Source organism: Cherax quadricarinatus, unplaced genomic scaffold, assembly GCF_038502225.1.
Source record: "Cherax quadricarinatus isolate ZL_2023a unplaced genomic scaffold, ASM3850222v1 Contig129, whole genome shotgun sequence".
NCBI classification, from domain to species: domain Eukaryota; kingdom Metazoa; phylum Arthropoda; class Malacostraca; order Decapoda; family Parastacidae; genus Cherax; species Cherax quadricarinatus.
The window spans coordinates 5,001-32,500 of NW_027195155.1; the positions used below are offsets into that span (position 1 = coordinate 5,001).

General features: G+C 41.6%; 1 protein-coding gene across 5 annotated transcripts in view; it reads left to right on the forward strand.

The window, feature by feature from the left end:
- The window catches only part of LOC128701007 (PR domain zinc finger protein 5), an 82,398-nt gene that overhangs the window by 1,601 nt on the left and 53,297 nt on the right, over window positions 1-27,500 (forward strand). Inside the window, exons 2-4 of one of the 5 annotated variants that reach the window (XR_011391068.1) lie at window positions 15,637-18,409; window positions 23,988-24,078; window positions 24,970-25,200. Coding sequence is in view for 4 of the 5 variants with exons in the window: in XM_070080069.1 (XP_069936170.1) it covers window positions 15,827-18,409; window positions 23,988-23,996 (2,592 nt within the window). In the remaining variant the exon portion in view is untranslated. Of the gene's footprint in view, window positions 1-15,636; window positions 18,410-23,987; window positions 25,261-27,500 lie in introns of those variants that run through there. The other 4 variants (XM_053794560.2, XM_070080069.1, XM_053794559.2 and 1 more) reach the window with 4 other exon arrangements.

A 27,500-nucleotide genomic window follows, 5' to 3' on the forward strand; every position in this document is an offset into this window, starting at 1 on the left:
TGGTCTTTAAGTGTGATTTGACCTATTTTTTCACAAAATTTGACTTAAGTTTTCTAAAACAGCCACTGAATCAATAGGCGTATCAGTCCCTAGGCCTATCAGTCAGTCCCTAGGCCTATAAATAGGTCTCTAGGCCTATCAATTAGTCCCTAGGCCTATAAGTAGGTCTCTAGGCCTATCAGTCAGTCCTTAGGCTTATCAGTCAGTCCCTAGGCCTATCAGTCAGTCCTTAGGCCTATCAATAAGTCCATTAGCATTGTGAGAAATTAAATTTTAGTCATTGTTGTGAATTAATAATTCTCTTCCATAATTGTGAAAAACGTTGTTACGCGGGAGAGTTTATTAATGTATCTCGGAGTCGAGTGCGACTTTAAGGTCACAATAATGTCGCTCGTTCGTGCTCGTCGTCTCGGTTCATCACGTCTCGCACGTCTGCAACTTAAATTGTTATTGCGATATATAGTTCTTAAAATATTTGAAAATATTACACCAGTAAGACTGTAATGTTAATATTGTAATGTTAATTACTTTACCTGGGTAATTTAACCCTTAAACTGTCCTAACGTAGATCTAAGTTGACGTACATGGCGCTCCGATTGCAGATCTATGTTTTTTTTTTGCATAATGTGAAATCAGATGTAGATCTATGTCCAGAGCGCTACGCATGTCAACGTAGATCTACGTTTGGACAGTTTAAGAATTAATATAAATACAAATTAATTACATTAGAGAAGTATAAAGGACATTTTGGTATTACTCGCCAAATTAAGATTTGGCATCATATGCTAACACCTCCCTCTCGGTAGGCAATTCATATTGACCAATATAAATTAACATACCTGTAGCCAGAATTAATACTCTGGGAGGCGGACATTACGTGCAGTGTTAACTTCTTCAACAACTGACGACACCGCTTCTATTACACCTTTGTTAATTTTCATTTAAAGATTCAGCTCATTTCCAGGTTCCACGAGAGAAGTAAGTCCGCCTCTCAGGACGGCCACCCGGGCCATAATCACTCAGATTCAGTTTTCCTTTTATGACCTCTCCCCTGGGGTCAAAAAAAGAGCTGAGACGACCAGCAGTCAGCCTTCCACACCCGTCTCACCAACACCGCTTGACATCTACACAACCCCTCCCCCCTCACTCACTCGCTTCCTCACAAGTAGTTTGGTACAGTGGTACCTCGGTGTACATCCTTAATCCGTTCCAGGACCTTGGACTTATACCGAACAGGACGTATACCAAACGAATTTTCCCGTTAGAATTATAGGGAAAACGATTAATCTGTTCCCATGAAAATAATCCTATTATTATTATTATTATTATTATTATTATTATTATTGGTATATTATACATTGATGGGGTTGTATATATGTAATAATTTAAACACTGCTTATTACTAAAATATGTACATAAATATGTACATAATTAGATGAAATAAATGCAAATCTAATCTCACTTTACTTTGCTGGAAAGAGTCGAGTGTCTACTAGGATAGTGTCTACTAGGATAGTGTCTACTAGGATAGTGTCTACTAGGATAGTGTCTACTAGGATAGTGTCTACTAGGATAGTGTCTACTAGGATAGTGTCTACTAGGATAGTGTCTACTAGGATAGTGTCTACCAGGATAGTGTCTATTAGGATAGTGTCTACTAGGATAGTGTCTACTAGGATAGTGTCTACTAGGATAGTGTCTACTAGGATAGTGTCTATTAGGATAGTGTCTACCAGGATAGTGTCAACTAGGATAGTGTCAACTAGGATAGTGTCAACTAGGATAGTGTCTACTAGGATAGTGCCTACTAGGATAGTGCCTACTAGGATAGTGTCAACTAGGATAGTGTCAACTAGGATAGTGTCAACTAGGATAGTGTCTACTAGGATAGTGCCTACTAGGATAGTGCCTACTAGGATAGTGTCTACTAGGATAGTGTCTACTAGGATAGTGTCTACTAGGATAGTGTCTACTAGGATAGTGCCTACTAGGATAGTGTCTACTAGGATAGTGTCTACTAGGATAGTGTCTACTAGGATAGTGTCTACTAGGATAGTGTCTACTAGGATAGTGTCTACTAGGATAGTGTCTACTAGGATAGTGTCAACTAGGATAGTGTCAACTAGGATAGTGCCTACTAGGATAGTGTCAACTAGGATAGTGTCAACTAGGATAGTGTCAACTAGGATAGTGTCAACTAGGATAGTGTCTACTAGGATAGTGTCAACTAGGATAGTGTCAACTAGGATAGTGTCAACTAGGATAGTGTCAACTAGGATAGTGTCTACTAGGATAGTGTCTACTAGGATAGTGTCAACTAGGATAGTGTCAACTAGGATAGTGTCAACTAGGATAGTGTCTACTAGGATAGTGTCTACTAGGATAGTGTCAACTAGGATAGTGTCAACTAGGATAGTGTCTACCAGGATAGTGTCAACTAGGATAGTGTCAACTAGGATAGTGTCAACTAGGATAGTGTCTACTAGGATAGTGTCAACTAGGATAGTGTCAACTAGGATAGTGTCAACTAGGATAGTGTCAACTAGGATAGTGTCTACTAGGATAGTGTCAACTAGGATAGTGTCAACTAGGATAGTGTCAACTAGGATAGTGTCTACCAGGATAGTGTCAACTAGGATAGTGTCTACTAGGATAGTGTCAACTAGGATAGTGTCAACTAGGATAGTGTCAACTAGGATAGTGTCTACTAGGATAGTGTCAACTAGGATAGTGTCAACTAGGATAGTGTCAACTAGGATAGTGTCAACTAGGATAGTGTCAACTAGGATAGTGTCAACTAGGATAGTGTCAACTAGGATAGTGTCTACTAGGATAGTGTCAACTAGGATAGTGTCAACTAGGATAGTGTCAACTAGGATAGTGTCAACTAGGATAGTGTCAACTAGGATAGTGTCAACTAGGATAGTGTCAACTAGGATAGTGTCTACTAGGATAGTGTCAACTAGGATAGTGTCAACTAGGATAGTGTCAACTAGGATAGTGTCAACTAGGATAGTGTCAACTAGGATAGTGTCTACTAGGATAGTGTCAACTAGGATAGTGTCAACTAGGATAGTGTCAACTAGGATAGTGTCAACTAGGATAGTGTCAACTAGGATAGTGTCAACTAGGATAGTGTCTACTAGGATAGTGTCAACTAGGATAGTGTCAACTAGGATAGTGTCAACTAGGATAGTGTCAACTAGGATAGTGTCAACTAGGATAGTGTCTACTAGGATAGTGTCAACTAGGATAGTGCTGAGAAGGGAGGAGCAGGAAATGTTTTTGTTTGGAAGGAGAGTTTCCTTCTCTTTTCTCTTTTTCCTTTTTGGACCTGGTAGAAGCCCCACAAGTTTGACTTTTACTAAAGATTTGTCCAAAGAACTTTGCTTCTGCCTTCTCCTCAGGATGTTTCAGAAATGTGACATTGTCTGGTCATCCCAGACGATGATGATATGGCTTGTTTGGGGTTTGTTGGGGCGGTACTTCTCTGCAGAGTTTTTGATGTCCAACCATTCGGCAAAGATTTCCTTGATTGATGAAGTAGGGGCTTCCTCTATCTCCTCTTCTGAACCTGAAGAGAGTGCATCCAGCTTAGTCTTGTGCTCCTCCTCAAGTTCCTCCAGCTCCTCGGTGGTCAGCTCTTCCCTGTGCTCCTCCACTAACTCCTCCACATCACTATCACTCACATCCAGACCCATGGACCTACCCAGAGAGACAATATCCTCCATTATAGACACAGCCTCAAAGTCCCTTTCAGCCACTGCTTCTGGCCACAAATTCCTCCAAGCAGAGTTCATTGTTCTGTGTGAACTTCCTGCCAGGCTTTGTCAATGAGAGTTATGCAGTGTGTGATAGTAAAGTGATCTTTCCAAAACTCTCTCAGGGTTAACTTTGTGTCAGAGGTCACAATCGTAGATACCGTTTTTCTCGACATACGGTATGCAGCAGCCTAGTCCCAGATATGCGTGCCGCCTTCATACTTTTCAACAATCTCTGTTTTGGCTTCCATGGTGATCATCACCATTTTCTTCGTTGATCTTCTCGTTAACCTTCTTAGAACTCAGGGTTAATGAATTTGCTAAAAATTTATACGAAAAACTCAAAATCACATGAAAATTCACAGTTACAGTGCTGGGTTCACTGAATGGTAGGAACGGGCTTACTGACGTTAGTGGGTAGTCATGGCTTTGTCTTGAGAGAGAGGTAAACAAGGGTAGCGTGCGGTGTCATGACTCATTTTGACCCATACAGGTTCTAGCACTCGAGTCGCATTCCAAACAAAGGTTGTATACCAAGCAAAAATTTTCACGTCCAAACAGGATGTATACCAAGTTGGACTTATTCCAGCGTATACCGAGGTACCACTGTAGTTTGTAACTACTATTAATACTTCATATTTACATTATATTAACACTCACATACACATTACTAGTTATAGGAAAATTATAGCAAATTTTCCACAGGCCTATCAGTCAGCCCCGAGGCCTGCCAATGACTGGGCCTATCAGTCCCTACATCTCTCAATTAATCCCTATTCTTATCAGTCAGTTTAGGACTATCAGTTCATAGGTTGATCAGTCAGTCCATAGGCCTATCAATCAATCCCTAGGGCTGTTAATCAGTCCCTAGACCTATCAGTGTCCTTTGGGCTATAAGTCCCTAGACCTATCAATCAATACTTAGGCTTATCAGTAAATCCTTAGGCTTATCAGTACCTCTGCCTATCAGTAAGTCCTTAGGCCTATCAGTGCCCTTAGACTTATGAGTCTCTATGCCTGTCAATCAATTCCTAGGCCTACCCAGTAATTGAAGGCCTAGGCATCCATAAAATAGGCCTAGGGCCTCCAGGATACTCTCCAAAAATAAAATATTTCTGCCACTCATAATAATAATAATAATAATAATAATTTTTATATTGACATGATACATGGTTGTACAAAGGAATATAATAGTTGGGTGTACATGCAAAAAGCCCCTTTGTATGCAGAGCATTTCAGGCAAACTTAAAATTAAATTAAGATAAATAAGGCAATAACAGATTATCCAAACGTAGATCAACGTTCACGTGCGTACCGCTCTGAATATTTTGGGAAAAAAATAAAATCAAGAGTACCAAAGTGGAGGAGGAAGAGAGAGAGGAGAATGTACCTTCTTCAGTGATTCTACGATATGTACGATACTAAAGCAGCACGAGTCGATAAAGGCTGTAGCACCAGCCAGCGATAAAGTGTAGCATTAACAATGTGGCAAGTAAGTGAAGCGATTAATAAATAGAAAAAGGACAGCATGAACCTAACTCCTCCAATGTTGTTGGAGTTATATAGGGTGACTGACAACACCACTGTCTCTAGTCTCTTCTGTCTCTGATGCCGCCTCCACCAGTGGCCCTTATACATCCAACAACAACAACAACACTCGTGACATACTTAATGACGTATCTTATTCTAGAGTATATGTCATGTTGCTATATTATTAATATTGTTTATTATACAGTGGACCCCCGCTTAACGATCACCTCCCAATGCGACCAATTATGTAAGTGTATTTATGTAAGTGTGTTTGTACGTGTATGTTTGGGGGTCTGAAATGGACTAATCTACTTCACAATATTCCTTATGGGAACAAATTCGGTCAGTACTGGCACCTGAACATACTTCTGGAGTGAAAAAATATCGTAAACCAGGGGTCCACTGTATTAGATGAATTGTGATAGATAAATAAGCCGTAGAGTTGATATTAGTTTCATATTGAAGGGCCATCTTGTCCTATCTCCAAACAAAATCTGCCACTGCCACAATTCCTAACATATGTAATGACATATTTTAAATATAATTTGGCGGCTGGGAATTTGCGAATGTTTGAAGCCCGTGAAAGTGGAAAACGTGAATGTTGAGGGAGACCTGTAATTACAGTACAATGGAACAATTTAAAGCATTTACTGACTCACGAAATCATAATGAGAGTTTTGAGACTCTCTGACCGCGGGTTCAAATCCCACCCGTGGTATGGTTTAAAGCATTTACAACATGAAGTACAGTGAAACCCTGGGTTTCGTCCGCAATCTGTTCCAGGAGCTAGGCCTAAACGCGAAACGGCTGGAAGGCGAAGCAATATTTCCCATAAGAAATAATGTAAATAAAATTAATCCATTCCAGACCCACAAAAATTTTCACAAAAAATACATTTTTAAAATAATAACTATAGTTTACATACAACACAGATAAATACGTACATATACGTATATGATATAGATAAATTAAAATTTAAATAAACACTGGCATCTGGAAGATAGTGAGGAGGAAAGGGGAAGGACTTATTGTTTGAAGAGAAATCCCCTTCCATAAAGACTTCAGGTAACTAGTCCTTTGTGGTCACAGTGGTGCCTATGCTAACCTTCTTATGGTGTAGAAATATACCTAGTTGGATGAATCTTATTGTGGCTAGCTGGTCCAGTGGCTAATGCGACGGTCTGGAGTTTTGAGACTCTCTGACCGCGGGTTCAAATCCCGCCCGAGGTATGGTTTGTTTGCAATCGTGTCATTACGATTTCGTGAGTCAACTAGTCCTTATCAGGGGTTACTTCCCTTCTTTGTCTTTTAATGCCAATAGGACCAGTTTGAGTCGCTGGACCCCCATCTCAATAATTAATTGTCAAGAGAGCTCTGTATCTGGCATCTCTCTAAGATTTCCCTGAAGTGGGACAATATTTTGTCACTGAACATGTTGCAGATATGGCTTGTTTCAGCTTGGTAAAGGTGATACTTTTCAACCAAAGTTTGCAACTCATTCCACTTTGCACACATGCCCTTAATCACTGAAGAAGGCTCCTCCTTCACTCCATCTTCCTCCTCCTCTGAAGCAAGTTCCTCAGCTGTGGTGTGTTGCTGTTCCAGTTGAAGCTTGTTACAAAAAATGCGATATCTAATAATGATAGAGATCTCCAGGTAATACTAGAAAGGATTGCCCTTCTAGCATCCAGCCTGTTACTGGGTTTTTGTAACAAGTAGTCTGTATCCTGGTCCAATTATCTATTAGAATTTAATAGTAAGATTCAATAATGCTTCAGGATTACAACTGGTAGGTAACTAACTAAAGAAATAAAATTTAAGATATGTATTAACCTGTAAACGGTCCAAGCAGATCTACGTTCACATGTGTTGCGCTATGAAAGTAGATCTACGCTTTTTTTACATATTTTCAATAACGAAAAAGAAAGTAGATCAAAGTTTTTTTTACACATTTTCAAATGTAAAAAAACAAAAAGATCTACTTTTTTTACATACTTTCAAATTGAACATTAAAATGGTATAAAATACCGACAGGTTGTTAGGTAAGACACATATGCAACAGTTAGGTATCTTTATTATGAAACATTTCGCCTACACAGTAGGCTTCTTCAGTCGAGTACAGAAAAGTTGATAGAAGCAGAAGATACTTCAAGGGTGATGGACTGATTACATCGTCTTCAAGTATCTTCTGCTTCTATCAACTTTTCTGTACTCGACTGAAGAAGCCTACTGTGTAGGCGAAATGTTTCATAATAAAGATACCTAACTGTTGCATATGTGTCTTACCTATACTTTCAAATGTTGAAAAAACGTATATATACGTTTGGACCGTTTACGGGTTAATAAAGATAAAGTTTTCTAGGTGGACAAAATCAAAGTAAATTAATTTAATATAATACAGTAGGGCTCCACTTACACGGCGGGTTAGGTTCCAGGCTGTCGCCGGAAAGCAGACATCGCCGGAAAGCAGAACGCATTTTTTCCATTTATAAATGCATATAAATGGCAGACAACAAGTTTACACTAACTTATATTAAGTTAGTAATAGAACTAGGCATTAAAAACACACGAAGTAAAATACAGTCACAGTAAATTCATTACTTATCTTAAAGTATTTGTAATCTTAACGTAGGGAGAGAGGTGAGTAGTACAGTGGACCCCCGCATAACGATCACCTCCGAATGCGACCAATTATGTAAGTGTATTTATGTAAGTGCGTTTGTACGTGTATGTTTGGGGGTCTGAAATGGACTAATCTACTTCACAATATTCCTTATGGGAACAAATTCGGTCAGTACTGGCACCTGAACATACTTCTGGAGTGAAAAAATATCGTTAACCGGGGGTCCACTGTACTTATTTATAGGAAGTCAGTGTAGGTAGCCCAGGTGTAGCCGCCTGGGCTACACCTACCGGCTACCTACACTGTGGCCCAGAGCCATATTATTAACATCGACATACCTTGTTCACTGAATTTAATAGTTTCTAACAACTACCTTTAGATGCCATTATAAACGAAGGAAGAAGTAATGATATAATCCTTAGTGTTAAGTAGACTGTAAGCCAATAATGTTAAGTTGGGCCATAATGCCCAGGCATAATAGAGGCTCTTTGTATTACAACCCACTATTGTAAATATAAAATCTCAATGTACTGCTGTTTACAAAGACATAAAATAAATAAATAAATAAATAAAATAATTCATGCCGAAAATTGTAAACAAAAGCGGAGTGGGGGAGTGGCTGGGCCAAATGCAGATTCATACACGTTTTCTCTGGTGCCTGACCTGAGAAAACGTAATGTTGTCCCTCCGCCCGGCTGCCACACACCTCCACAAGTATTATTATCAGAGCACATATAAAATATGCAATAAATGCCAGACAACAAGTTTACACTAACTTATATTAAGTTAGCAATAGAAATAGGCATTAAAAACACAATAAAAGGTAAGATACACACAGAGTACACTTATTACTTAACTTAAAATACAGGTACCATCTGACTTATGACCAAGTTTGGTTCCGACCAACTGGTCGTAAGTCAAAATGGACGTAAGTTGAACCTTACTACTGAATATCAACAAAACATTTTTGTAATGACTTTATTTTATTGTTTTATTTTGGTATTTAAATTTTTACTTTACTTTTTATGTTGTTAGTACTGTATTTTATACTGTAAGGTTTAGGATAAACACTGTACAACACAAACACTTGTTTATTTCCCAGAAATTTGGCATACAAAACATGGTCGTAAGTCGAGTGGTCATAAGTCAGATGGTAGGTGTATTAATATTAATGTGTGAGAGGTGAGTGGCCGGGTGTTTATTGAATAAAATCAGAATGGCACACCATCTTCCTCTAACTTGGCACTTAAAGCAAGAGGCTTACGACTTCTCTTTTTATCACAGCTAACCTTAGACGCCATCGTCAATGAGAGCCAACTAGTTAACGAAAGAGTAAACGAGAGAGAGAACGAGATACAGAGTTGAGACAATGTAAGAACACAAACTGAACAGGTAGTGGACGATCACTTGGTCAGGCAAAATAAATGCGTATTAATATGTGTCTACTTTTAGTTCATTCACGTCCATTTGTAAGAGTTTGTAAAACATTTACCTCAATATTTTTTTATTATAATAATAATTACCTCACAATACAAATACTCTTACATTGTGTACAAGTTAGTTCAGAATAAACAAACAGCAACACACAATTTTTAGACTGAATGAAGATGTTGATATTATTATTATTATTATTATTATTATTATTATTATTATTATTATTATTATTATTATCATCATAATAAAAAAGAAGCGCTAAACCCACAAGGGTTGTGAATTGCTATATATAGAGTGAAGGCATACAAAAGGAATATTTTTCTACAGTTACCCCCCAGTGTTTGGCTAGAGAAAACATAATTCTTCCGACACTCCCTACACAGCTGCTTTGTAAACAAATCTCATATTTACGTCAATTTTTATTCTGTGAGTGTATGTATCATGTTTATATGCTATGTAACGTGTTTCTTATATAATTTTGAGGAAAATATCATAGATGGATTAATGAAAATGTCTATATTGATGTAAAATAAGACATTTAGTGTGCCCAAGAGTGATTATTATTACGTAGTATTGGCGTCATAAATAGAGAGAGACTTAGCGATTTTGATGTGTACCTGCACACCAGCACAGTGTGTAAGTATATTTAGGTACAGGTACACTTAAGTATAATATCAGAGTACATATAAAATATGCAGTAACTTTAAAACACTTGAAATTTTGGAAAGTTTCCAGACATAATAGATGTGGTCACGGAGAATGTAAACAAACCGGGTGGGGCGCGCCATATTTGAAAGACCACTTGCCGTATAGCAAATTTTGGACATAATTTGACATCGCTGTATTAGTGGAACGCCGTAAGGCAGGGCCCTACTGTATGTAATAACTTTAAAACGCTTGAAATTTTTGAAAGTTTCGAGACATAATAGATGTGCTCACGGAGAATGTAAACAAACCGGGTGGGGCGCAGCACATTAGAAAGACCGCTTGTTGTATAGAGAGTTTTGGTCGTTATTTGAAATTGCCATATTAGCGGAATGCCATTAGGTGAAATGCCGTAAGGCGGGGCCCTCCTGTATTGTAATAAACAGAATAGAGGAAATCAGCTCTATTATACATTATGTATTTAGGTATGCAAACTGGTCAGAGAGCCTATTGTAAGTCAGAGCCGTCGATAAATGAATACGTCACTAAGCGAGGAGAGGCTGTACGTATTTCAACTTTACTATGGTTCAACTTAAGATACTTTTGTAAGCTGAACCACTGTAAAGTTGAGATACAGTCTCTCCTCACTTAGCGACATACTCGTTTACCGACAACTCGGACTTACGATGGGCTCTCTGACCAATATTCCTACCTAAATAATGTATATTGGAGCTGATTTCCTCTTTTGTGTTTATTACAATATACAGTACATTACTGTATAAATATTTAAAAATATACCAGAAATATTATAAATGGTACAAAGGTGACATTAAAACAATATAAAAGATGGTTGACACAAACCCACCACCATTATAGTATTTATTTATTTATTTATTTCCAATTTGTGCACACATACAGAGGTACAAAAAAAAAAAAAAAAAAAAAAAAGTATGCTCCTCGCTTAGCCATGAATTCGTTTACCAATGTAGGTAGACAGAAAGACAGACACACAGGTAGACAAACAGATAAACAGACACACAGAGATACACAGATATATAGGCAGACTTACAGACAGGTTTATGTGCAACAGTGAAAACAAATAGAGAGTTTGAGAGTAAGAGCCTTTCTTGCCACAGACTTCATCTTAGGGGCCATGGTGAAATTTACTGTCCAGTTAGTACAGTTAATACAGTATGATGCTGCTGATAGGACAGGGTTACTCAAACTGATGCTGCCTGCATGACGCATTGCTGCCGTGAGTATTGTCAAATATTGTGCAGTGGTGTGCATCAGCCGGCCCAGCCCAGCTGCCAGATGCACGGTCGTAAGTCGAGTGGACGTATGTCGAGCAGGTCGTAAGTCGGATGGTAGGTGTATATACGACCAAAACAGTCGAAGGGTTAAAGACACAACCTCATCAACATGGCCACTTGATACTGGAGTACCACAGGGAAGTGTCTGTGGTCCCCTGCTGTTCCTCTTATACATCAGTGATCTTCCCAACGTACCACAACACCTAAAACCCCATTCTCTTTGCTGACGACACGACTTATGTCATCTCCCACCCAAATCTTGCCACCCTCAACACCATTGTTAACGAGGAGCTGCTCCAAATATCTACTTGGATGACAGCCAGTAAACTTACACTTAACACTGACAAAACTTTCTATATTATGTTTGGTAATATACCTTTGATATACCTTTGAAGAATTTCGAGAGTATATCTACTCTCTGAGCCCGGCCATGGGCCAGGCTTGTCTGGTGCTCGCCTGGTCAACCAGGCTGTTGCTGCTGGAGGCCCGCTGCCCCACATATCCATCACAGCCTGGTTGATCTGGCACCTGGTGAAGATACTTGCCTAGTTTCCTCTTAAAGGCTTCAACACTTGTTCCAGCAGTGTTTCTGATATCTTCTGGTAAGATGTTGAAAAGTCTGGGACCCCGGATGTTGATACAGTGTTCCCTTATCGTCCCCACCGCACCCCTGCTCCTCACTGGGTTTATTTTACACTTCCTCCCATATCTCTCACTCCAGTATGTTGTTATGGCATTGTGCAGATTTGGGACCAAGCCCTCGAGTACCTTCCAGGTGCAGTGGACCCCCGACATTCGATGGCATCGACATTAGATAAATCCGACATTCGATGCATTTTAACGCAAAAATTTTGCCTCGACATTCGATGGAAACCCCATTATTCGATACGATTCGTACGAGATGTGTCCACGTGTGGCCTGAACTGTCCCATGTGTGCCAGTGTTTACAAGCCAGCCAGTGTGCGCGCATCTAAGGATACATTCGGTACATTCCATATTATCCATATTATCACTGTTTTTGGTGCTTGTTTCTGCAAAATAAGTCACCATGGGCCCCAAGAAAGCTTCTGGTGCCAACCCTGTGGTAAAAAGGGTGAGAATTAGTATGGAAATTAAGAAAGATTTTGAAGGGTTTGGGGCTAACCCTGAGAAGCCTATGCCAGTTGTGGACTCCATTGTGCCTACTTCAAAAATTAAGGAAATGTGTGCAAAGTGAGTTGAACTGCAAACCTTTATGGATGAAAATCACCCAAACACAGCTATTGCAAGCCGTGCTGGTGACTTACAATGACAATGTTGTGGCCCATTTTAGACAAATCGTAAAGGAACGGGAGGTACAGAGCTCTATGGACAGATATGTTGTGCGACAGAGGTCCAGTGACTCTCAAGCTGGTCCTAGTGGCATTAAAAGAAGAAGGGAAGTAACCCCGGAAAAGGACTTGCTACCTCAAGTCCTAATGGAAGGGGATTCCCCTTCTAAACACTAACACCATCCACACTCTCCCCTCCTCCCATCCCATCAATCATCACCAGATCTTCATTAAAGGTAAGTGTCAATTATTCTATTGTTGTTAATCTCTTGTTATTGTTGTTATTGTAATTATTCTATTGCATTAAACTTAATATTTCATGTGGTAAAATTTTTTTTTCATACTTTTGGGTGTCTTGCACGGATTAATTTGATTTCCATTATTTCTTATGAGGAAAATTAATTCAACTTTTGATATTTTCGACATTTGATGAGCTCTCAGGAACGGATTAATATCGAATGTTGGGGGTCCACTGTATATATTATCATGTATGTCTCTCTCCTCCGCTCCAATGAATACATGTTCAAGACTTGCAGGTGTTCCCAGTAGTTTAGGTGCTTTACTGGCTCAATGTGAGCCGTAAACGATCTCTGTACATATTTGTTCCAGCTCTGATATTTCTCCTGCCCTGAACGGGGCCGTCAGCACTGAGCAATATTCTAAGTGAGGGATCACTAGTGATTTAAAGAGTGTCACCATCGGCATTGTTTCCCTTGTTTTGAAGGGAAACAATGCCGATGGTGACACTCTTCAGAGCAGGTGTTGCACAACTTAACATTTAACCCTTTGACTGTTTTCGACGTATAAATATGTCTTACGAGCCAATGTTTCTGACATATATATACTCAATAATTCTAGCGGCTTCAAATCAAGTGGGAGAAAGCTGGTAGGCTCACATGTGAGAGAATGGGTCTGTGTGGTCAGTGTGCACCACATAAAAAAAATCCTGCAGCACACATTGCGTAATGAGAAAAAAAAACTGATAGTTTTTTTGGAATAAAACGCCGACTTTGAGGTGTATTTTCGTATAGTATTTATCGTTGTATACCCGTTTTCATGGTCTTAGGTGATAAAATGGAAAACATATTACAGAAATAGAGATGATTTTCATTACTTTGACGGTGAAAACGATCTTGAAACTGAGCTCAAAGTAGCGGAAATGTTCGATTTTTACCAATGTTCAGGAGTAAATAAATCACACCACACGTCCAATACACGTCAACTGGGGAGTCTAATATTCTTTCACTAGTGCACTGATATTATTTATAACATTTTTACAATAATGCAGTAGTCTGCATAACAGTAAATTTTGTATTTTTTTTATATGAATAAAAAATCAAAATAGAAAGCAATAATAATATAAGAGGGGCCTAGAGATGTGACTAATGAACAGAGCATATGTTATTTTAGTGCCACGAATGTCTACCTTGTTTATTCTGGACCCTATTTTGAAATTGGCATCTTTTTTAGTTTGCGTGAAATTGGCCAAATTGCCAATTTCTGACCACCATATTGGGTAGTTCAAATTAGTAAATGGGAGGTTTCTTGTACTCAGCTGATAGATAAAATGGAGTTCTAAAGAAATAGCTATGAGTTTGGTCAACTGGAACAATGGAATTGGCTGAAAATAGGGCTCAAAGTCGGCGAAATCGCCGATACGCATATGTCGCCGAGACCGCTAACTTCGCGGGAGCATAATTCCATGAGTTTTCGACCAAATTTCGAACTTTTGGTGTCATTACCATCGGGAAAAGATTCTCTATAATTTCATAAGAAAAAATAATTTTTTTTTTTTCAAAAATTGAGCGACATAGAATGACAGTTTCAGAAAGGGGCCTGAAACAGTCAAAGGGTTAAGATCGACAGTGTTATTACCAGACATAATGAGGGCAAATTCCTAGGCCTGCACCTTGACAGCAACCTGAATTTCAGCACCCATATCCAACACATAACAAAAAAAGTATCCAAAATGGTTGAGATGCTCTCCAAGATATGTTACTACGTGCCACAATCTGCCCTTCTTACACTATACAATTCACTCATTTATCCCTACCTCACCTATGCTATTTGTGCTTGGGGATCAACTGCAGCAACACACCTAAAGCCAGTAATAACCCAGCAAAAAGCCACAGTAAGAATAATCACACAATCCAATCCCAGGCAACACCCCCCCCCCCCCACTCTTCAAAGATCTAAACTTCTCACTGTACAGTACATCCACACTTACTACTGTGCAACCTACATTTACAGAACCTTAAATTCCAATATTAACCCTGACCTAAAACACTTTCTTGATAGTTGTGACAGGATCCACAGACAACACCAGACACAAACATCTCTATGACATTCCCCATGTCCGGCTTAACCTATACAAAAATTCAATGTACATAAAAGGACCTAAAATCTGGAACATCCTACCTGAAAATTCTAGAACTGCAGACACAACCGTCACTTTCAAAACTACCATTAGAATACATCTTATCTCGCTGACACAGCCCACCATCAGGTAACTACATGAAAACTGCCTATTCTCTTGTATCATACATGCATAAAAAACAACCTAGACCTCCCCTCGATATCTGTGATTACCCGCAATTCACACTTACACTCACCCAATTGACTATAAACATATAAATACGTAATACAACTATTACCTAATGAATCTTAACTAGTCATAAGTTTGCCTGTGATACTCCAGTATAGGAGCTTCAATAGAAACTATATATTGTACCAAAACAAAACCATTCACATTGCTAAATTTACAAACTGTAATGCAGTTAGCCTTAATACCAATATGCTTCATAATCTGTACCAATATAAAGTTTTGAATTAATCTTAGTCTGCCCGAAATGCCTAGTCATGCTAGGTGTGATAGTGACCCTCTGTAATTTGTTTTATATGTGTGTACTATAGGATATTGTGTAAACCACACAATATCTTATAGTATGTAAACCCCACATTGTAATCTTTGCAAGGAAATAAACACTTTCATTTTCATTTTCATTTGTTTTCCTTTGCAGATAAGAGTGTGTAGGTGGAGAGTCGAGTGATCGCAAGATTCTGGCAAATCGTTCTTCAAAGTAAGGCCCGCTTGTTTTTGTTTGGCTTCTTGTTTGGCTCGTTTGGCTCCTTGCTTTGCATGCCCCGCTCCCCCTTAACTCCCCCTGCTGTCCTGCTCTTTGTCTTGTTTGTGGCGCCGACGCTGGGTAAATGATGCCGGCGATGGATAAGATTCGCATTTTGAGGTCTAGTCAAAGGAGAAGTAGGCCTAAGAGGTGTAAAGCAGTTGGGTCAGCTGGCAGGGCTGTGTCCAGCCCCGTGTCGGCTGGTGGTGTCACTTCCAGCACCATGACAGCTGGTGGTGCCACTTCCAGCACTGTGTCGGTCATTGGCACTGCTTCCAGCTCCCTGCCAGCCATTGGCACTGCTTCCAGTCCCCTGCCAGCCAATGGCGCCACTTCCAGCCCTCTGACAGTCGTTGGTGCCACATCTACCCTGCAGCTGGCCAGTGGCACCACATCTTCCCTGCAGCTGGCTAGTGGCACTACATCCACCCTACAGCTGGCCAGCAGTGCCACTCCAGCCCTACAGCTGGCCTCTGGCACTGAGGCATCACAGAAATGGGTGCCGCTTCTCCTGCTGGACATCTCCGATGGTGCCAACGCTCCGGTTTTGCCTGGCCTACCAGTCACCAGCGGCCTGGTGGCCAACCCAGCAGCCAGGAAGGCCGTGGTGACCCGCAAGGCCATCCTGGTGACCAAGAGCTCGGCTGGCTCAACCTCCACGACCAGCATTCCCATCATGACGAAGCGGATCTCCATTCGAAGCAGCATACCCGATACCAAGCAAATCATAATCACCGCCGACGAGCCAGCAGAAGATCCACTGGCACTCCCTGTGGCCACCACAGATGACCTCGATCACCGTGATGACAATGAGAAGCCAATCAGATGCCTATTCTGCGAGCAGCGCTTCAATTCGCTTGATGACATGCAAGCGCATTACCTAAGCACACACAAAGCGCGGCGGTGCCGTGATGGACGCAAGCGGAAACCAATGGCAGATACTGAGGCACCAGCACTCCCAAAAACAACCCAGTGCCCCTCTGACCGGGAGGGACACCGGGGTCCCGACAACCCCAGTGGCTTCCCAATTTTGGGAACTGATGTCCCCAAGTGCCCTGTGTGCAGCATAGCATTCAAAACAACCGAAGAAGTCAAGAGTCACATAGAGGAGGTACATGCCTACATCTGCTCCGAATGTAACAACACATTCTACAACCTCTTCCACTTCACAAGCCACAAATGCAACAAAGGTGCCAAGAAGCTGCGGCGGGTCAGGAGGCGCAGCAGTGGAAGGGGAAAAGCAGAGGTGGATGGCTCCGTCAAGGGGTTTTCCAGTGCCAAATCGAATGGCCTTGCCAGTGCCAAATCAAGGGGCCGGAAGAGGGGAAAGAACTCTTCTGAAGTGCTAAATGGCGATCTGCCGCCTCTACAGAGAATTGAAAACATTCTTTCAACTACTACTACTACTACTTCTACAACTACTACTACCACCTCTACTGCAACAACCACTACTGCGGGCTCTATTCCTACAACTAGAGCAACTACTACAGGCTCACTTACTTCTAGAACAACTACTACAGGCCCTATTACTACTAGAGCAGCTACTACTACAGGCCCTGTTACTACTACTAATGCTGCTGAGAATGTCGTTAGCAGCCTAGTGGAAATTGACAGCCAGAGGGACATAGGTGCATCTGGGGCATTGCCAGCCAGTGGAGTTGAATCGGTCACTTCAGGGGCAGAAGTTGACCGGAAGGACTTTGACCGGGGGTCGTTCTTCCTACCATCAATCTCAACTGCTTATACCCTAAAAGCGGCAGCCAGTGGCCCATCCACAGAGGATAGACCCACCCGAATCACTGACCAGGATGCTGGAGCAACCAGCATCAAGTGCTCGGCCACTGAATTGACCCAAATTGATGCCACCAACATCCACCAGGCCCGCTGCCTCGTTCAGTCTGCCGAGACTACTGACGCTAAGCCCTCGTCTGCTGAATTGATCCGGGAGAAAATTGCCCAGTTGAAGAACAACCCATACGTCAGTATTTCATGGCTGCCATCACTGACATTGCAAAAACAGGCCGAGGATGAATTCGTGTGTGGTCGATGCAATGTGATCTGTGATGACATTGACGACTACATGGACCACATACAGGATTGCTTGTATATAACGAGTGTCACACTGGAACGGACGAGCAGGCCGCCTCGGCGGCTCCTCCGCTTGCCGGTTGAGTCGTCCGGCTTCCGTGAGACGAACAACAACCGCTATTCTGTCAATAAGAACTTGATTAGTAAACTGAAGAGGGTCTTACCACAGCGGAACGACTTGGGGCATGCCCAGGATGTCAAGCCACCACCATCAGCAGTCAACTCGGCTGAACAGGCATTCAGGGATCTGCTTGACTATGACTATGGATATGAATCACACGAATCAGTCGACCACACTGGTGGATCAGCTTCTCCTGTCAGCCCCGGTGGACGGGCGAGCGATCCGCCGGCCAACTCAGTGGTGCCAAACGGCCAAGCATCCACTGGTGGCCCCAAGACGGCGCCCATGGTTGTCATTCCGCTGGATTCAAAGGCCGATTTCAACCTCCCGACTGTGTCCGATCCAATGCTTAACCAGAGTTCTCCGACCTCGACTTCGGCCTCACCCCTTGGCATGCTTCTCGACCAGGACGAAATCAAAATGGAGGTTGAGGAGGAGGTGGTCGAGGACCATTATGAGGTAAGGACCTATCAGCTTGGCGTTCTGTTTGGGCATAGAAATAGACTGGTGGTGGTGATTGAATTTCAGGGGCAGCCGAGGCACCAACAGACAAGTAATTGCAAGAATGGCAGTCAATTTGGCAGCGGATTATCTTCTGAAATGACTTCCGGGGATCAGATTGGAGGATTTGGCCCGGCCATCACTCTGCTGTGGGACAGACAAGTGTGATTGTTGGCTCATCAACTTCTAGATGGGTTGAATATGTAGATCTAAGTCATGATAATAGGAGGTCAGTCCCTGAGTTGTGATAGTAGGGGGTCAGTCCCTGAGTTGTGATAGGTCAATCCCTGAGTTGTGATAGTAGGGGGTCAGTCCCTGTGTTGTGATAGTAGGGGGTCAGTCCCCTGAGTTGTGATAGTAGGGGGTCAGTCCCCTGAGTTGTGATAGTAGGGGGTCAGTCCCCTGAGTTGTGATAGTAGGGGGTCAGTCCCCTGAGTTGTGATAGTAGGGGGTCAGTCCCCTGAGTTGTGATAGTAGGGGGTCAGTCCCCTGAGTTGTGATAGTAGGGGGTCAGTCCCCTGAGTTGTGATAGTAGGGGGTCAGTCCCCTGAGTTGTGATAGTAGGGGGTCAGTCCCCTGAGTTGTGATAGTAGGGGGTCAGTCCCCTGAGTTGTGATAGTAGGGGGTCAGTCCCCTGAGTTGTGATAGTAGGGGGTCAGTCCCCTGAGTTGGGATAGCAGGGGTCAGTCCCTGAGTTGTGATAGTAGGAGGTCAGTCCCTGAGTTGTGATAGTAGGGGGTCAGTCCCTGAATTGTGATAGTAGGGGTCAGTCCCTGAGTTATGACAGTAGGAGTCAGTCCTTCCTTTGTTAGGTATGATAATTCCTATGTTAGGTATGATAATTCCTGTTAGGTATGATAATTCCTCTGTTAGATATGATAATTCCTCTGTTAGGTGTGATAATTCCTCTCTTAGATATGATAATTCCTCTGTTAGGTTTGATAATTCCTGTTAGGTATGATAATCCCTGTTAGGTATAATCTGTTAGGTATGATAATTCCTGTTAGGTATGATAATTCCTGTTAGGTATAATAATCTGTTAGGTATGATAATTCCTGTTAGGTATGATAATTCCTGTTAGTTATAATAATCTGTTAGGTATGATAATTCCTGTTAGGTATGATAATTCCTCTCTTAGGTATGATAATTCCTCTCTTAGGTATGATAATTCTTCTGTTAGGCATGATAATTCCTCTCGTAGGTATGATAATTCTTGTTAGGTATGATAATTCCTCTGTTAGGCATGATAATTCCTCAGTTAGGTATGATAATAAATCTGTTAGGTATGATTCCTGTTATGTATGATAATTCCTCTGTTAGGTAAGATAATTCCTCTCTTAGGTATGATAATTCATGTGTTAGGTACGATAATTCCTGTTAGGTATGATAATTCCTCTCTTAGGTATGATAATTCCTCTGTTAGGTATGATAATTCCTCTCTTAGGTATGATAATTCCTCTCTTAGGTTTGATGAATCCTGGTAGGTATGATAATTCCTCTGTTAGGTATGATAATTCCTGTTAGGTATGATAATTCCTCTGTTAGGTATGATAATTCCTCTCTTAGGTATGATAATTCCTGTGTTAGGTACGATAATTCCTGTTAGGTATGATAATTCCTCTCTTAGGTATGATAATTCCTCTGTTAGGTATGATAATTCCTGTTAGATATGATAAATCCTGTTAGGTATGATAATTCTTCTGTTAGGTATGATAATTCCTCTGTTAGGTATGATAATTCCTCTGTTAGGTATGATAATTCCTGTAAGGTATGATAATTCCTCTGTTAGTATGGTAATTCCTCTGTTAGGTATGATAATTCCTCTGTTACATATGATAATTCCTCTGTTAGGTATGATAATTCCTGTTAGGTATGATAATTCCTGTTAGGTATGACAATTCCTCTTAGGTATGATAATTCCTCTGTTAGTATGATAATTCCTCTGTTAGGTATGATAATTCCTCTCTTAGGTATGATAATTAATGTTAGGTATGATAATTCCTCTGTTAGTATGATAATTCCTCTGTTAGGTATGATAATTCCTCTGTTAGTATGATAATTCCTCTGTTAGGTATGATAATTCCTCTCTTCGGTATGATAATTAATGTTAGGTATGATAATTCCTCTGTTAGTATGATAATTCCTCTGTTAGGTATGATAATTCCTCTGTTAGGTATTGATAATTCTTGTTAGGTATGATAATTCCTGTTAGGTATGATAATTCCTGTTAGGTATGATAATTCCTCTGTTAGTATGATAATTCCTGTTAAGTATGATAATTCCTCTGTTAGGTATGATAATTCCTGTTAGGTATGATAATTCCTCTGTTAGGTATGATAATTCCTCTGTTAGGTATGATAATTCCTCTGTTAGGTATGACAATTCCTCTGTTAGGTATGATAATTCCTCTGTTAGGTATGATAATTCCTCTGTTAGGTATGATAATTCCTCTGTTAGGTATGACAATTCCTCTGTTAGGTATGATAATTCCTCTGTTAGGTATGATAATTCCTCTGTTAGGTATGACAATTCCTCTGTTAGGTATGATAATTCCTCTGTTAGGTATGATAATTCCTCTGTTAGGTATGATAATTCCTCTGTTAGGTATGATAATTCCTCTGTTAGGTATGACAATTCCTCTGTTAGGTATGATAATTCCTCTGTTAGGTATGATAATTCCTCTGTTAGGAATCATAAATCCACTGTTAGGTATGATAATTTTTTGGTAGGTACGATAATTCATGTGTCACAGCTTGTGTCAGTCACCCTTGTAGTGTCACAGCTTGTGTCAGTCACCCTTGTAGTGTCACAGCTTGTGTCAGTCACCCTTGTAGTGTCACAGCTTGTGTCAGTCACCCTTGTAGTGTCATGGCTTGTGTCAGTCACCCTTGTAGTGTCACAGCTTGTGTCAGTCACCCTTGTAGTGTCACAGCTTGTGTCAGTCACCCTTGTAGTGTCATGGCTTGTGTCAGTCACCCTTGTAGTGTCATGGCTTGTGTCAGTCACCCTTGAAGTGTCACAGCTTGTGTCAGTCACCCCTGTAGCGTCACAGCTTGTGTCAGTCATCCTTGTAGTGTCACTGCTTTTGTCAGTCACCCTTGTAGTGTCACAGCTTGTGTCAGTCACCCTTGTAGTGTCACAGCTTGAGTCAGTCACCCTTGTACTGTCACAGCTTGTGGCTGTCACCCTTGTAGTGTCACAGCTTGTGTCAGTCACCCTTGTAGTGTCACAGCTTGTGTCAGTCACCCTTGTAGTGTCACAGCTTGTGTCAGTCACCCTTGTAGTGTCACAGCTTGTGTCAGTCACCCTTGTAGCGTCACAGCTTGTGTCAGTCACCCTTGTAGTGTAACAGCTTGTGTCAGTCACCCTTGTAGTGTCACAGCTTGTGTCAGTCACCCTTGTAGTGTCATGGCTTGTGTCAGTCACCCTTGTAGTGTCATGGGTTGTGTCAGTCACCCTTGAAGTGTCACAGCTTGTGTCAGTCACCCCTGTAGTGTCACAGCTTGTGTCAGTCATCCTTGTAGTGTCACTGCTTTTGTCAGTCACCCTTGTAGTTTCACAGCTTGTGTCAGTCACCCTTGTAGTGTCACAGCTTGAGTCAGTCACCCTTGTACTGTCACAGCTTGTGGTTGTCACCCTTGAAGTGTCACAGCTTGTGTCAGTTACCCTTGTAGTGCCACAGCTTGTGTCAATCACCCTTGTAGTGTCACAGCTTTTGTCAGTCACCCTTGTAGTGTCATGGCTTGTGTCAATCACCCTTGTAGTTTCACACCTTGTGTCGGTCACCCTTGTAGTGTCATGGGTTGTCAGTCACCCTTGTAGTGTCACAGCTTGTGTCAGTCACTCTTGTAGGTCACGGCTTGTGTCAGTCACCCTTGAAGTGTCATGGTTGGTGTCAGTCACCCTTGTTGTGTTACAGCTTGTGTTTGTCACCCTTGTAGTGTCATGGCTTGTGTCAGTCACCCTTGTAGTGTCACAGCTTGTGTCAGTCACCCTTTTAGTGTCACAGCTTGTGTCAGTCACCTTGTAGTGTCACAGCTTATCTATCACCCTTGTAGTGTAACAGCTTGTCAGTCACCCTTGTAGCGTCAGAGCTTCTGTCAGTCACCCTTGTAGTGTCACAGCTTGTGTCAGTCACCCTTGTAGTGTCACAGCTTGTGTCAGTCACCCTTGTAGTGTCACAGCTTGTATCAGTCACCCTTGTAGTGTCATGGGTTGTGTCAGTCACCCTTGTAGTGTCACAGCTTGTGTCCGTCACCCTTGTAGTGTCATGGTTTGTATCAGTCACCCTTGTAGTGTCACAGCTTGTGTCAGGCACCATTGTAGTGTCACAGCTTGTGTTAGTCACCCTTGTAATGTCACAGCTTGTGCCAGTTACCCTTGTAGTGTTGCAGCTTGTGTCAGTCACCCTTGGAGTGTCACAGCTTGTGTCATGCACCCTTGTAGTGTCACAGCTTGTGTGTTACCCTTGTAGCATCAGACCTTCTTTCAGTCATCCTTTTAGTGTCACAGCTTGTGGCTGTCACCCTTGTAGTGTCATGGTTTGTTAGTCACCCTTGTAGTGTCACAGCTTGTGTTAGTCACCCTTGTAGTGTCACAGCTTGTATTAGTCACCCTTGTAATGTTACAGCTTGTGTCAGTTACCCTTGTAGTGTTGCAGCTTGTGTCAGTCACCCTTGGAGTGTCATAGCTTGTGTCAGTCACCCTTGTAGTGTCATAGCTTGTGTCAGTCACCCTTGTAGTGTCACAGCTTGTATAAGTCACCCTTGTAGTGTCACAGCTTGTGTCAGCCACCCTTGTAGTGTCACAGCTTGTGGCTGTCACCCTTGTAGTGTCACAGCTTGTGTCAGTCACCCTTGTAGTGTCACAGCTTGTGTCAGTTACCCTTGTAGTGTCACAGCTTGTTTCAGCCACCCTTGTAGTGTCACAGCTTGTATCAGTCACCCTTGTAGTGATGCAGCTTGTGTCAGTCACCCTTGTAGTGCCATGGCTTGTGTCAGTCACCCTTGTAGAGTCATAGCTTGTGTCAGTCACCCTTGTAGTGTTAAAACTTGTGGCTGTCACTTTTGTAGTGTCACAACCTTTGGCTGTCACCCTTATAGTATCACAGCTTGTATCACTCACCCTTGTAGTGTCATGGCTTGTCAGTCACCTTGTAGTGTCACAGCTTGTCAGTCACCCTTGTAGTGTCACAGCTTGTGTCAGTCACCTTTGTAGTGTTATAGCTTGTCAGTTACCCTTGTAGTGTTTAAACTTGTGTCAGTCACCTGTAGTGTCACAGCTTGTGGCTGTCACCCTTGTAGTCTCACAGCTTTTGGCTGTCTCCCTTGTAGTGTCACAACTTTTGGCTGTCATCCTTGTCGTGCCACTAGACCAGATGGTAAGGCCGGTGCCACATCCTCTGCACTGCTGACATGAAATTCCTGATGGCCAGTGACATCCTATTCACCTCCTGACGCTATTAGTACTACTATTAAATTTATTTTTGGTGTCGTGTGGTGGTCAGGTTGCTAATTCGTTCTTCATTTTATTTCAGGAATCGTGACGGCTGCGGGTACCCCAGGGATGACTAGCCGCGGTGCTGGCATCTAGCCCATCGCCAAAGTGATGTACGACGACATGACAAGGTTGTGAAGCTCAGTGCTAGTCTTTTAAGACTTGTTATATACCTGTGAGAGCCAGGGAGACCCCTGTATCCCTGACTTAAGTGTAAGGTTTTGGGATACCTGTACAGGACTGGAGGGTATCTTTAGTTTGATAATGTAAGATGGATAACTGGTGTCTAAGAAGTGTACTATTTTGGATAATGTTGAATGATTTTTTATATAAGTGGGATTACGTTAAGGATGATACATGTCCTGTACATATCCTCGTCTTAAATCCCAGAAGTTAAGTTTATTTTATTCTTACTTTACCTCATCGGAAGGACTGTTTTATGTGCCAGAAGAACATTAGTTTGGACCTGATAAACTGCCAGATATTTAAAGTGCAGTGGCGGGTGTTTACGGTAATTGGGTGAGGCCGTGTGTCAGTGCCATCTGTTGAGCGTTCTCAGAGTTGAATAAGATGAACATGGTATCATATTGCTGTGAGAAATTGCAGTGAACGCCTTCATACTAAAAGTCATCCTCTATAAGGTTTTCCGAGGGCGAATTAATACTGTTAGTTATTTTTGGTACCATATTGCTGTGAGAAATCACAAAAGTCATACTCCATGACATTTCAACAGTGAATTATAGTCCAAAAAGTTATTTTTTTTTTTATATTTTGCTGTGAGATGTTGCAGTGATCATCTTCATTCCAAAAGTCATCCTCTATAATGTTTTGTGTTGGTTAATTAATACCGTTAAAGTTAATTTTGGCAACATGTTGCTGTGAGAAATCACAGTGATCACCTTCATACCAAAAGTCATCCCCCTGTAACATTTCCCGATAGCAAATAAAACCCAGAAGAGTCAGTTTATTTTTATACCAGTTTGCAATATTTTGGCACCAGCACCGACATTACTCCATGACAGACCTGCCACAGAGGGGCTAGCAACGGAGGACGCCAGTGCAGCGGAAGTGCTGGAATTCTGCTGGAGGTGCAGGAATTGCACTGGAGGTGCTGGAGTTGCGCTGGAGGTCCTGGAGTTGTGTTGGAGGTGTCGCAGTTACATTAGAGCTCCTGGAGTTGCGCTGGAAGTGCCGGAGCTGTGCCGGAGGTGCCGGCATTGCTGACGGAGGGAGCGGAGGTCGTCAGAGTGATGGAGGACGTGATTCCTGTAGAGGAGCTCATCATTAAGGAGGAACTGGATGATGATATTAAGGTGGGAACCACATTTGTGTTTTTTATGGGATTTTTAAGTTGATCAAATTAAGATTTTTAAAGTGTATATACAGTGAGTTCTGCTGTAAAGCTCTCTCTTTCTCTCTCTCTCTCACTGTCTCTCTGTCCTTCTGTCTCTGTCTCTGTCTCTCACTGTCTCTGTCTGTCTCTCTCTCTCTCTCTCTCTCTCTCTCTTTCTCTCTTTCTCTCTCTCTCTCTCTTACAAAAAATGCGATATCTAATAATGATAGAGATCTCCAGTAAACACTAGAAAGGACTGCCCTTCTAGCATCCAGCCTGTTACTGGGTTTTTGTAACAAGTAGTCTGTATCCTGGTCCAATTATCCATTAGAATTTAGTAAGATTCAGTAGTGCTTCAGGATTACGACTGGTAGGCTACTGACTAAAGAAATTAAAATTTAGTAAGTTTATTAATAACAATAAAGTTGTCTAGGCGTATAATCAAATTAAAGTAATCAATTGAATATAATATAGGATACAAGTTGGTACACTTCTCTGGTGTACAGTAGTATTGTGCTGAAGGCACATATCACATCTTTATGGCTTTTAAGTACTGTCTGGTACATTGTTGGCATTTAATAACATAATACAAATATATACAAGTTTGTGTGTGTGTGTGTGTAAGTGCTCTAAGTAGTTCGCTGTGTCTCAAGACTCGACTGGACTTAACCAGTGGCTGACTAAAAGTCCTCACATAAACTAACTTCTTTACCAACCTGGCAATCAGAATGGCTTGCTTGAACAATAAAGCGACTGTTAAGCCAAACAGCAATATAACAAGCAACAGCGACACAGAATCAGGAACAAGGAGATAATATAACGACACTAAGTAGGGACCATCTGCAGATCCTCCACAAAAGTCACAAAACTCCCATACTACTGAATCTAAGTTCAGCATTAGAAAATCCCCGACTGTGACAGTACACAGATACCAGTACAAATTAGGTCAGAAGCTACAACTCAGGACCTCAGTTTCTCAGAGTATATGAGACACACAACCTCAGTACAACATAGAAAATCACTAAGTCTAGGCTATGTTCTGTGAACAGAGTTACACAGAACCAACAACAAGAAAGCGACAGAGACGATCTTCCAACAAGGGTCAACAAGGGAGAGCTGTAGAGGGACGTCTTGTTGGAAGCCATGTCAAACAAAAGAACTAGCGCAGGCCAAGGTGACTCTCACTCCTGGTGAGGTGTGATCACCCCACCCTGATCACGTGACTCTCCGTGGACTGCTGCTGCCCAGAAACACAGAGAAGCTGGCAGCGAAACAAGCTGAGTGAAAATTACAGTAGTTAGACAATACTGTCAGCTACTTAACACTCGAACTATGAGCACTGAATAATATATAAATGTTACATCCTACCTAATAATATAACTAAGTCAAATAATAATATAAAGCAATATATTTATGATTTAGCTAATATCGCAAATATAAGCAATACAGTGGACCCTCGACCAACGATGGCATCGTATAACGTTAAATCCGACTAGCGATACATTTTAAACAAAAAATTTGCCTCGACTAGCGCTAAATGCGTCCACGTGTGGCCTGTGCAGTGTTTACAAGCCAGCCACTGCGGTCGCATCCAAACATACAATTGGAACATTTCATATTATCACAGCGTTTTTAGTGATTGCACCTGCAAAATAAGTCAACATGGGCCCCAAGAAAGCTTCTAGTGCCATCCCTGTGATAAAAAGGGTGAGAATTAGTATGGAAATTAAGAAAGATTTTGAAGGGTTTGGGGCTAACTCTGAGAAGCCTATGCCAGTTGTGGACTCCATTGTGCCTACTTCAAAAATTAAGGAAATGTGTGCAAAGTGGGTTGAAGTGCAAACCTTTATGGATGAAAATCACCCTAACACAGCTATTGCAAGCCGTGCTGGTGACTATTACAAAGACAATGTTGTGGCCCATTTTAGACAAATCGTAAAGGAATGGGAGGTACAGAACTCTATGGACAAATATGTTGTGTGACAGAGGTCCAGTGACTCTCAAGCTGGTTCTAGTGGCATTAAAAGAAGAAGGGAAGTAACCCCGGAAAAGGACTTGACACCTCAAGTCCTAATGGAAGGGGATTCCCCTTCTAAACACTAACACCATTCACACTCTCCCCTCCTCCCATCCCATCAATCATCACCAGATCTTCAATAAAGGTAAGTGTCATGTAACTGTGCATGTCTTCTTCAGTTTGTGTGTATTAAAATTAATATT